We start from the raw sequence: 12,421 nt of genomic DNA, 5'->3' as shown, positions 1-12,421 counted from the left end.
CTTGTGATAACTCGCCAGTTCAGGAGGCCTGCATGGTAGCTTTATCTTATGACAATGAAGTTTAGAAGACAACTTGGGAAAATACAGGGTCAATATCAAATGTCAAGCTGTAAAGAAATGAATGTAAGCTTTTATCCTGGTTTCATAATGCTACTGCCTAATCCAAAGTACCTGGAATGATGTCAGTCATATTTTGGCCTAACTACCAAGGATTACTTTGGTTTTGGATTTCACTAAGTAAGATTAAAATAATAGCTGTAGTAACTGCTTTGGAGAAGAAAAATTCTCACAGATAACCTTCGTGAGGACTAAGACCAGCAAACTATTTTTTCCCAAGATATATTCGGGCAAGAGTTGTGTGTATGCATCTGTGTGTTTCTGTGATGCCAATGACTTCGCACATTTTTGCAGCCCCTCCCGCAGCTTCTTGTCTCTTTATTGGCAACCATTAACTTCCACTTACGATTTAACCCAAACAATTATTTTATGATAGGGTGCTAAAGAAGTGTTTGCCTTCCTTGGTGGGACCTTAAGCTTAAGGCTGGAGTCTCAAAACTGTGGTTTCAGGTAGTGCTCCTCCAGAACATAGGCTCCTGATTACAACATCTTGGCAGCCAAGCGATTGTGGATGCATTTTGAGACACACAAGTATTCTTGTTGCTGTCATTTGTTTTGAGTTTTCTGTAACAACTGGAAATGTTTTTTGTTGTAGCCCTAGCATGGTCCTGGACGCCAGTAAGAACGTTGTTTGTTATCTGTTCTGCTGTGCTGTCATGTGAGACTCGCGCTTAAATTCTGTATTTGGAGACTAAGAGCAGTCATGTTTGTCGTTCTGATGGCTTTTTGCTTTTTCCCCCAGTCTTTTGTCACTAACTGGATGCTGAACATACTTGCAGAGAAAGGGCTGCTGGATTTAAAAAAAAAAATGTAGACAAAATTCTTCCTTTGAATTCACTATTTTTCTAGCTTGTCTGTCATCTTCAAAAAGTGGGAAGCCTCTTAATGTTTCATGTGTTACATTTTCTTACCTCCATGCAGTTTCTTTTTTTCTCTCTGCTTGATTTTGCAGCCTGGTTTTTTTTTCATCTTTTTGTCTGTATGGAACTACTGTCCAATTAACTAAACACTTTGATGGTAATAGTGCTCTGATGGAAGTGGTGTTAAGCAGTGGAAGGGCTTACAGAGGAGCATGTAGAGAATGAAATTTAGGGAGCATTAGGATCTAGCTGATCTGATTCTCAAAGTGCTAAGGACCTAGTGACAACCTCTTAAGAAATCTGTTCTGTTCTGAATTTGGGCCATTTTGCATGCAGATAAGCATGTTACATCTTTGATGTTCAATCTGTAAATATTAAAAAATCTAAGGCATTTAAGATAACTGACAAAAAACCTTATGGTAACAACCACCCATAATATTTCCAAGTAAAGAATCAGTAAAATGAATCAGTAATGCAATAGCATGAAAAATGTGGACCAGTATTTTCAGTGGTAGTAATTCTGAAGCAGCTGGCATTTTTGACATCTGATGGGTTAACCTTTGTACTGTGGCAGTATATTTGTGTAACCTTGTGTTGAATTGCACAAAGGGGTGGATCTAGCTGAAAACTTCCCCCCAAAAAAGGAAAAAGTTGTTGGTTTTTGTTTTGTTTTTTTGTCTTTGGGTGGTGGGGTTTTTTTTCCCCACTCATATCATCTGATAGCCTCACTAAGGCACAGTGCGGGCTGGCTGGTTGAAGTGCATCTGTGACTGATAAGTTTTGTTCGGACTTTGCTCTGTTTCCTTTTGACATCTTTAGACAAGCAGTGTGTTCTTTTGCCATATATTGTTTTGGTCATTTTATACTAGCATGCCTCTTCAGAAATGATTTGGTAATGAAAAAAATACTGTAGTGAGTCCTGCAAGAGCAATCGGATTTTCCAGAGTGGTGGTTGGAAGCTTATTGGCTGGGAGCTGATTAATAGATAAGCATCTACAACACCCTTGAAATACTACAGAATCAAGTTACTGAATTGATGAGAAGTGATGATCAGATCACTCCATCACTGATCCAGTTGTTTCTGAATATTTAAAGTGGGGATCCAGTTGAAACACTGTAAAAATAACATACTGTGTACACAGACTGTACGGGCTCATCAGACCCGAGCTCTGTTATTCACGTGTAGGTCATAATCGGAGAAAAAGAGTAAGTGTCACCCAGCAATCTTGTCAAATCTCAGTGATTATAATTAGTGTTCAATTTATCTAGTTTGTTGTTGTTGTTGTGACACTCATGCTGTTTAGATCTTGCAGGACAAGTTGAACCAAATTCAGCAAAGTATCCTTTTACCCAAGAGCGTTTTCCAGATGTAGGTGAACTATGATATGAGATTTATGCTGGCTTGAGACTTTTTAGATCTTGAAGGGGCTGTTTCTGGGTCTCACTAGCAAAGCCTGAATCTGCATCCTGTTTTGTTAGTATTTTATATTAGACAGTCATCTCTTCTGCTTTTCTCCTCCTGCTCTTTCTCTGCGTATTAGTAATTAAAGATAACTGCAGTGCTCTCCTGCTCTGCACTGTCCAGAGATAGCTTTCAGCCCTGAAATATGGAATATATCTGGTGCTGTTGTGCTATGGGAGGTTTTTCAATGGCAAGTCATTTGGTAGGGAAAAAGCTTAGATTCCATAAACCTGAAGTGTAACTGTGACATTCTGTCTGTATTATCTTTGTCAGGGAATCTGAGTGTTAATACTTTCCTGGTAGTGCTTTAAATAGAATGTAGTCCTTTTTGGTGTGTCTAGGAAAGGTCCAAATGGAGATGCTGAGTGACTAAGAGAGAACTCCAGAAAACAGCTGTTTGTCTCTACCTGTTGTGGTGCCCAATTGTTTTTATTCACATCTTAACTGAGTAGGCTGAAAGTACATCAGTGGGAGTAAATATCTTGAAGATCAGGTATTTAGACTGACTAATCTGAGGCAGGGCTATGTGTTGCCTTGCCTAGTAAGGCTGCAGTTTCCGTAATACTATGTCAAAATTTGATTTTAATATAACAGTTTATTAACCAAGTGTGATTTTTAATTTCAGCAAGATTTTATTCGGAGAAAGATACTTCAGGTGTCTTCTGTGAATGAAGACTCTCTTAATAGGCTTAAGGAGAAAGGCTTAATTTACTTAGGACATCTACAAAACATTTTTGTCTGAACTCTTAAAAATAAAGGCTGAGGATGCTTCTAGAATTTGTGTACTTTGAAAATATGAAGGTTTTTTAATTGTTACAAAATTTGATAGAAACTGTAAAAATGACAAAGAGTAATTATTTTTTTGTTTGTTTTTAAGGTAAAATATTTGGAAACCTGCTGCATTTGTCCTGGTGTTATATGTTTACTTTTTGGAAGTTTAGAAGTAGCAGATTTTAGTGTTTTTAAGTAGAGCTGTGTAGCTACTGCTGGTAACTGAGAAGTGTCTCCTTAATATTTTGTAATGCTGTGCTGATACTGTAAGCAGATGACATCTAAGTGGATCTTCCTCCCCCCCCCCCCCCCCCCCCCCCCCAAAGACCTTTGGCATAAAAATTATAGGGTATTTTTCTGTTTGTTTCATGCTGTGTTTTACCAGATTTTCAGACCAGCACTATAAGCTAAGGGAGTTTTCCCCTGTTACACTTGGTGACTGGAAGCGCAGAGTGGCCGCCTTGTTAAAGTGATGGCAAATCTGGGGTCAGACGTTCATGTACTCAATTTCAAGTTGAGTGAAACAACCATCTAAAATGCCTATTTTGCCTTTTTTTTTTCTTCATTTCTCAGATGAGGTAGATAGGGGAATTGGACAATTGTGATGTTCAGAAATTACGATATACTTAAATGCTAATGAAACCATATTTTTTCCTATCTTTCTTTAGCGCTGCGTGGTGCTGCGGTTTTTGAAGTCCCCCCCAAACCAGAATAAGGTAAGTTTCAGCATGTACTGTTGATAAAAGCCCCCAGGTAAACTAATAACCAGTCTGAAGAGAAACAGGAAACCTGTGAAAGAACTGTGACTGACAGGAGTAAGAATAAGGGGATGTTTTGAAATATGCCTGTGTTTCGGGAGTTTTGGCAACAGGAGGAAATTTGAGGTCTTCTTACGTAACTAAGATTATGTGACTGCTGATATCAAGACCTTTGTGTGGGACAGATTGTAAGACTGCAGTGTGTAGAAAGTACAGCTTTCTGTAAGGATAGCTGTGGCAATAGCGAAGGTGTTAATATTGCACATCAATGTATGAGAGTGGGGTGATGTTGAGGAAGAAATGACAGTTTTACTGACTTGCTAGGTGGGACAGAAGAGGAACAGCACAGGGCTGGTGTCATGATAAAGGTCTGCTCTTGATTACCTATACAGTAGCTAAAAAGCCATGGAATTTGGACAAAAATATGAAATATTCACAGAATAGCCTTTGTCAGTGAGTGATTTTAGTGTGCTGTCTGTTGCAAAAAGAACATGGTGGGACACAGTCTACCAGTTTTTTGGACTGTGGCAGGTTTTTCTGCTTGAGAAGGAGCTGAAGTGATATACCGTAGATTTGCTTTGACAGAGATAAAAAATGATCAAGAATCAAAGGTGGAAGGTAAAAGTGCAGTGTCAAGACAGTGCTCCAAGGGGGGGGGGTGGGGTGGGGAAGAGTACAAGAGGCAGGAGCTTCAAATTCTGCCATTTCCTCAACCTTGTGAGTAGTCTTTGTGGTGTGTTACCTTAGAGATACAGGGAATGGCTTGAGTTACGGCAGCTTCTGAACCACGGCTTTGTAAGGTTCAGTGGCAGACTGTTCTGATGAGGAAGAAATATAATAAGCATTATGGCTATACTGAGAGCTGGGGGTGAGTGCTTAATTTTAGGAAAAAAGAAACAAGGATGAATGTAAAGTAAACATATAGGAAGGGTGTTTTGCTTTAAATCAGGAAGATGGATGCAAAATGCGTCCAGTTTATAAACATCTCTTTTGTCCCTTGTTAAAGTAGGTCAGAGGAAAGCAGAGGAAAGTAAAACCCATGAACACAGTGTATGTACGAGTTATTTGATAGCCTTTCTGCTACTGTTTTACTTGAAAAAAAGTCTGGTAAAACTGAAGTGTGATTCATGTAAGTTTTTGATCTGCTTATAGTGGCAGGATTTCAAAAATGTATCCTGTGCTTCTGTAGTAGTTCAAGATGATAATGTTTAGAGTTTTTATGAGAACAGGGAAGAACCCAGTGGATTGGAAGAAAGGAAAACAGTGCCTGTCTCAATTTTTAATATAGCAGGGAGAATTAGACCACAAGTTTAAGTAAAAAGTCAGTCTGTTGCCATTTATTTAAGAAAGTGAAACACTGAGTACCAGCTTTTTTCCCCTCCTCTTTTTTTTTTGGTTTTTTTTTGTTTGTTTGTTTTGTTTTAAAGTCTGAAGAGATTGTTGTATACTAATTGTTTTTAAAAAATAGACAAAGTATGATGAAGTCGCAAAGGAAGCCAGGAAGTGACCTTTTACAGTTACCCACCACAGCGTTGAAGTTGATAATACTTCTGTGGAATGCCTTGGTATGCATACAGTTTTTTGGACTGGGATAGCAAAACACAAGGAAAAAAAATCTCCCAGGCATGGTGTTCTGTTAGTATTTGAACACTGGTCAGGTTCTTGAATGTAATATGTAATCAGATTAGTAAAATTGCTCAGAATCCTTCCAAGCATAGAAATAGATTGCAGTAGGTATTTGCGTGGGCTGTAGCTGATGAAGCACCAAGAGTTTGCTTTCTAGAAACTGTTAGCGAAACTTCCATTCAGAGTTGGCCCAGACAGAAATGATTATCTTCTTGTTACTGTAACAGCAAAAAGGCTGTTTGTGGATGCACACTGTGGTGGAGCATACCTCTGAAAGTGATTTAAACTGTCTCTCTAAGTTCACACTCTGGATTGATAAATGCACACCGTAAAAGCAAACTCCTCTGTTACATGTAGAAGTGCTACGTTTTGAGGAGAGCTGGCTTGTGGCCAGCTCCAGCATTCTGTGTTTGCCTTGTATTGTGATTGCATGGTCTTGCCTGTGGACTTTATAATACACAGTTACTTTTGGCTTTGATCTCTAAGTAGAAGATTATGTAATTTGAATATATTTAATTATTCTGGTGATTGATTTTTTTTTTTTTTTCAAAGGATCATTTTGAAGAAGACTAAATATTTTATCTAAAGATCTATAAACATGACCTGGAGAATCAGAGTTTTGGGACAAACTTGGATGCAGCAACATGACAGCCGTAGAGGAGAAAATGTTTTTTAGGTGTAATCTGTATTCCTGACTAGTGCAAGATGAGTTAGGATATAAAGTGTTATATACCTGTGCATGACACTGTAGCTCATCCAGTGTAAACAACTCTGAAAGCAGCAGCTGAAGCAAAATATTTTCTAGTAAGATGCATACTGAAATTCATATGTGGACAAATGTGTCTCAGTCTCTTCTGCTTAACTGCTTTGGAAAAGGTAAAGAAGCCTGGATGCTGCTTTGTATTTATACTATTTGGTTATGAATTTGGGACTAGATAATGTAGTAGTTAAGCAAGGTGGTGTTACTGCAAATTGTAATCTTATTGTTACAGTTCAGTGTTTTAATGAATGTAATTATTGGGCTTGCATTTCTCGAGTAGAAAGTGTCAGGACTCATGGAATTATTTTAATTGCATATTGCTGATTTTAGTAAATGAGTCTTCTGCATGAATGAATTTTTTGCCTTTTTGTTGTATAGAACCTATTTGATGAGTTTTAGTGTTTTGCTAAATGAGCTGTCAGTAATGACAGGTCCTTCAAAAGCTTTTCATCTTAGTGTTTTTTAATGTTGAAAGGTGATGCTCCAGTAGCCTGGTAGTTGTTGTTTCTTGTTTAGAGTACAGCAAATATACTTGCTCTTAAAAGGAGGTAAACAGGTGTCATAAGCTTGATTTGTAATTTTAAAGTTATATTGATCTTTTTAACTGGTGAGTCTTTCCTTGTAGTAGTAGTAGTAGTGAATGTCCTGATATTCCAAAATGCTTATTTCCCAATATATGTGTGTGTATACATATACATATATATATGTTAAAAAAAAAAAAAAAGCCTGTGGGTACTGTGCACATCAGCAAACTAGGTCAGAATAACCTCTAAGAGGGAATTAGCTGAGATTTCTGTTACTGTATGAGATAATGTAACATTCCTTCTCACCATTCAGAATTTGTATAAGTTAAAGAAAGGGTTACGTCGTCATTAAAAGGGCAGAAATCTGTATATAAATTGAAGTTTTTGCTATAGTATGTGCTCAGAATTGCTGCTTCTCACTTCATCAGGTGAGGAAGATACTGTAACTACTGATGCTTTAAAATGCTGGGGTGGGCGGGAGGGTCTTCCCCTCTGCAAAGCAACTTCTCCCTCAGCCTGGAACAAATGAAACACAAGGGAGGATGGATACAGTGTGTTTGCAGTCTGCTCAGGGTGAGAGTGGAGGGGTGGGGAGCAGGGATTTCCCCAGCGGTGGTCTCCTCTGGTGGTGAGGACTAAAGGAGCTAGGGTTGCCAGCAGTCCTCTCTGATGGACCTTGGTGTGTTCAGCACTAGTGATGGGGGCACTGGCCTTTCTGGGAAGCGTAGATTGAGCAACGCTGCTGTAAAATACCCTTTTGCATACCCACGTGGGTGGCCTGCTCGCACATCTTGTTGCCTATTAATTATTCTTTCTTAAATACGCTTCTTTAGACCAGATGACTATAATTGAGAAGGTTATTCAGGCATCATAGTGTGTGTTTTGTTCTGAGACTCAAGCAGTGGAGGAAGGTTGCCTGTTGTGAAGAGACTCCAAGCTTATTTTGGCTCTCAAAAGGATTCAGGGAGAGCTGTTCTGAGAAACAACTCCATGTACAATATGCCAAGCATTTTAAAGAGTCAGTGCTGTCCTGGCCTTTATAGAATGATGGAAATGCTGTGGAATTGCTTTGGAAAAATTGTGGTTTTCCTAGTTGGTGCAAAGGATTGGGTTTTTTGGTTAGTTCTGTGCATACTGAAGTAACAGTATGTAGTACAGTATGTTACTGAAGTAAGTGTCTAGTAATGTATATTGCTGTTGTGACTTTTCTTTCTGTAAAGCATTATTGCGTATTGCTGCTTCAGTCTGGAAAATGAATCCTGCTAGAGGAAGAATATAAAACTTGCTGTGTAGCCTTAGCAGACCTGTGTTACAGTAACAAACTAATCTTTCTTAGTCCTACACAACTTGTGTAAGCTTGTTAGGTAACAAACCCTTCCAGGTGGGGAAAAAAGAAAAATCTACCTGTTATGACGGTATTATAAAACAAAGTTAGTAAGCTTGCTTGGTTAGTGACAATCTCCTTTTACCTATAAACATTTTTAATTTGTGTTGGGTGTGGTCTTTCCTCCTTTCTCTAGACTTTGTCATTATGTGAGCGTTGTCCTCCTAGCATTTTATTTTCTCTTACTCTGCTCTGTTTGTTTGGGTTTTTTTGCTCCTGTTGTTTTTCCTCTCTGATTTTCTAACTTGGACATCAGTGTTGCACTTTCTCTTCCTCCACTGTTACTCAATCCCAAGTGTAAATCTGTATGGCTCAGTGCTTTATAATATACAGTGGTAGGCAAAGTAGTGTTTTTCCAGAAAAGCTTTGTGTTACAAAAGGACACAGGATCTTGGAGATTGTCTGTCTTAACAGTAAAATACTGTGCAGAGAACCAGAGTATGCTGGAGTGCTGGGAATGGGATAATAGTGTTGTAAAGCTGCTCTGCTACCTCTAATAAGCAGAATTTTGTCGGAGTCAGACTGCACTAATGTCGCCATCCTGCTTCCAGTACTCATTTAGCTTAGTTTCTATCTAGCTTGGCATTTTTGTCTCGTGGAAGAACTTTGATGTTTCCTTATAGACACATAACATAAAATTAATGGAAGATGACATTATAGTAAGATTTTTTCATTGTCCGGGGCAGGATTCAGCAAATTCTGTACCTGTTCATGAAGAGGTTTGTTATGTGGCTCAGTCTTTAGGCCATTCTCTTCCAAATCTCCAGGTGAAGTATTTTATAACACTCCTGCACTTCACCTGTTGGTAAGAAGGCATGCTGTGCATCTCTTTTGACTATTACAGTCCTTTGAGCTGTTTTAAGAATAATGGTCAAAGACAGAGTAGATCTCTCCCCCTCTTCCACCTTTTCCATTTTCTCTGTCCTTTTCCCCCTGAAACTTAAGAATATCATCTCTTCTGGCCATTTTCCTGGTTATCCCAGCCTCTCAGACAACAGCAGGGAAACAAATGTAGCAGACATTTAATTTCAACGTGCACTGACCTACCAAACTCTGTAGAACAATTAAGCTACTTTGCTAAATCATTGACTAGTGTGTGTATGTATTCTTGAGTGTTGTTTATCATTATTTCATAGTTAAATTACCATGTTTCTGTCTTCCAGACTTCAGAGGAAATACTACACCATCTGCAAAACATCGTAGACTTTGGAAAACATGTCATGAAGCAGTTCTTTGGGGAGAACTATGTTCACCATGGGGTAAATGTTTTATTCTTAAAATAAATGGCTTATGCACTGTAAACACTGAAGTGTTTTGGGGAACACTGAACGCCAGTGAAAGAAATTAATAGGGTTTGCAGATATTCTTGAGCGATATACACACACAAGAAGCATTTGGATCAGAACAAAGATCCCGCTCTGTGCCGATGAGGTGATTGCATTGTAGTCTGTGGTTTGAGCTATTTCAGCTACTAATGAGAAGAGTGGTCATTTCTGTGCCCTGCATAAGGTGAGAGATGTGAGAGAGAGTATTTTTAGACTAACTGCAAAACAAGGGGAGAAATCTGGTTCACGTGAATTGCTTAGGTCTGTGCGCAATCAGAGATAACCTTTTTCCTTGCCACTTACTCTGTTCTTCAGGGCGGCGGGAACTAGTTAACTGAACATCAGATACCTGAGTGGAAAAGTTACACCTTCTGCTAGAACTTGAGTACACAATTCTGCCTTGGAAGGGTGGGATGTGAGACATGGGATGGGTTGAAATGGGACCCTTTCATTTGTGAAAAGGACAAAATGATGCAAGTTTCTTCACATTAAACCTGTGCTGAAAATGCGCTCTTTTCATGTATTTATTTCGATTAGTTCTTGGTTTCATAGGGGAGTAAGTATTGCATGTGATTGCAGGTGCAGGTCTTCATATAGACAGTTAATCAGAGGGAAAAGCTGCTGATTATATAGTTTAGTATACTGTTGTTAACATCCATTGAACTTCGGTATTCCATTTTAAGACCCCCAAACTGTATATTAATTTTTCTGCTGAAATATATATTTCTTTTTTTTTTTTTTTAATAGGAAATTATTCAACTGCCTTTAGACTTCGTAAGACAGCTCTGTTTAAAAATTCAGCCAGAGAGGCCAGGTAAGTGCCAGAGATAGCATTAAAAAGAGGGCTTTCCTCAAGCTGTAAAGCATTGTGCTTTATTATAAAATAAAGAATCATACCTCAAAATATGAGGAAACTTTTTTCAGTAATGGACAGTGACACGTTGAAGAGTTGTTGTGGAAAAATGAGTGTGTTCTAGAATTAAAAATTGTGTCTGATACTGGTTTCATTAAATTGGGGAAAGGGATCCTCTGCAAGCCTGTATTTGTTAAATCTTGAACAAGCTTTCACCTTGCTGTGAAGTCCTTTACAAAGGTCAGTGAGGGAGGTGGAAGATGCATCCTGAAATAATTGTTTCAATTCCATCAGTTTCTTCTGGACCGTGCAGCAGAGCTTTAGAAGGAAGATAGTTTCAGAAACTTCCCACTAAATTGTCCTGTTGTCAATTTTAGTATTTCACTTGGGGCTAAGGACCTCACATCTTACGAGTCATAGCATCCAGGCAGTGTGCAGTTTAATGTTCCAGCTTCTCATGTCTCTTTTCCTGATAGCTGGCACGTCTCATTGCAAGGGGTTGCAGTGTTACAGGCTGTGCTGCCTTTAAAGTTTAATGAGCATCTCTGGGCTTTGGGGCTGTGCTTGATTTCTCCCGACTCTTATGTGGTGCTCTGGGGTTCCTGTCCAGTGGTAACTTGTGAGTATGCTTTTCTAGTCCCCTTGGACAGGAGCAGGGATTGAAGGGGACAGGTGCACGAGGTAAGGGTGCATTGACCATGTGAAACCTTTTGAAACATGCTGCAAGACTTGAAGTTTGGCAATCTCTGATGCATTCATTGTGAACTGCTACAGAATTTGGTGTCGTCATTCTTAGTCAGCAACACTTGGGTGCATCATTCTTCATGTATGGCTGAAAGTACAGTGAGGTGTGAACTCTAAAATGGGCAAAGGGAAGATGTCCCTCGTGGTGTGTTCATCTTACGTTCTCAAATGTTCTTGCAAATGGCCTGAAACTCCTGCTTTAGCAGAATTCCTTGAAAAAAATGTGGTATTAAATTCTTTGGTAACTGTAGCCAGTACTTTGATGCCTTTGAGCCAGGAAAAAATTGAATTAATTTACATATAGTGAGCACAGGACACTCTCTGTTGCTGACTTGTCCTGACCATTTTGAGAAACGGTTTCTGGCACCGTGGAACTAGCAAGGAAAGTAAATAACGTGTAATAAAAGTTACAAGATCAATGATACTCTGGTAGAAGTGAATGATAGAATTTAGTTTTATTTCTTAAAGTTAAATTTTGTGTGTCTGCAGCTCACGGTGATTTCTTTAGAGGAGGAAATGTGGTTGTGAGGAGCTGTCCAAGTGGTATTTCTTGCTTTACAACAGCAAATCTCATTGTTAATTTTTAACAGGAATTTTTTTAAACCTCGAGGAAAGAATTTCCTTTAATATTACCTTTCACAATAAGCCTGTCTACCTTAAGAAGGAACTTCTGCAATACTTCAGATTTCTGGGCGTATCTGATTTGGCAAGTGGTTTCCAGCTGAACAAAAATGTACTTTTGCTTAAGTTCAGAAAAAAGAAACAAACCTCAGCATTTTGCTGGAGAAAGAAGGTTTCTTCTTGCTCATCCTTAGTGAAGTACAGCATGTAATTGCAGGCTGCTGCCTAATGAGGATTCTGTTTCTGAGGTTTTTTCTTTTCCTATTGCAATATATTTTTCAGAATGGATGTTTTTCTTAGCAATGTAAACTATAACAGAACATATGTATTCTGTATGTCTCTAGTAACATAGATATCTGAAAACCTAGGAGTGTATGTTCTTGTTAAATTTGAATTAAAATCTCGCATACCTTTCTCCATCCCAAAGGACGCGTGCGGAGGGAGGTTATTTAAAGGCTTTATCTACATAATGCCTCTTAATCTCAGTCTCAAACCATTTTGCTTCTTTGTTTCTTCTCAGGATTGTTAATCTGGACTATATTAAAAAATGCTATTTTTAAAAGGGTGGTCTTGGCAAAGGAAATTCTTGTTCGAAGTTGTGAGCTTGTGAGGAGGG

At 38.7% G+C, this 12,421-nt stretch overlaps 1 protein-coding gene across 1 annotated transcript in view; it reads left to right on the top strand.

The window, feature by feature from the left end:
- The window catches only part of IPPK (inositol-pentakisphosphate 2-kinase), a 32,068-nt gene that overhangs the window by 11,234 nt on the left and 8,413 nt on the right, over positions 1 to 12,421 (top strand). The window contains exons 2-4 of the mRNA XM_075714059.1: positions 3,879 to 3,926; positions 9,426 to 9,521; positions 10,335 to 10,401. Coding sequence (XP_075570174.1) covers positions 3,879 to 3,926; positions 9,426 to 9,521; positions 10,335 to 10,401 — 211 coding nt within the window. The remainder of the gene's footprint in view (positions 1 to 3,878; positions 3,927 to 9,425; positions 9,522 to 10,334; positions 10,402 to 12,421) is intronic.

The sequence above is a fragment of the Pelecanus crispus genome, chromosome 7 (assembly GCF_030463565.1).
Source record: "Pelecanus crispus isolate bPelCri1 chromosome 7, bPelCri1.pri, whole genome shotgun sequence".
NCBI lineage: Eukaryota > Metazoa > Chordata > Aves > Pelecaniformes > Pelecanidae > Pelecanus > Pelecanus crispus.
The sequence above is the reverse complement of the archived record's forward strand: the minus strand, read 5'-3'. Positions and strand labels throughout refer to the sequence as shown.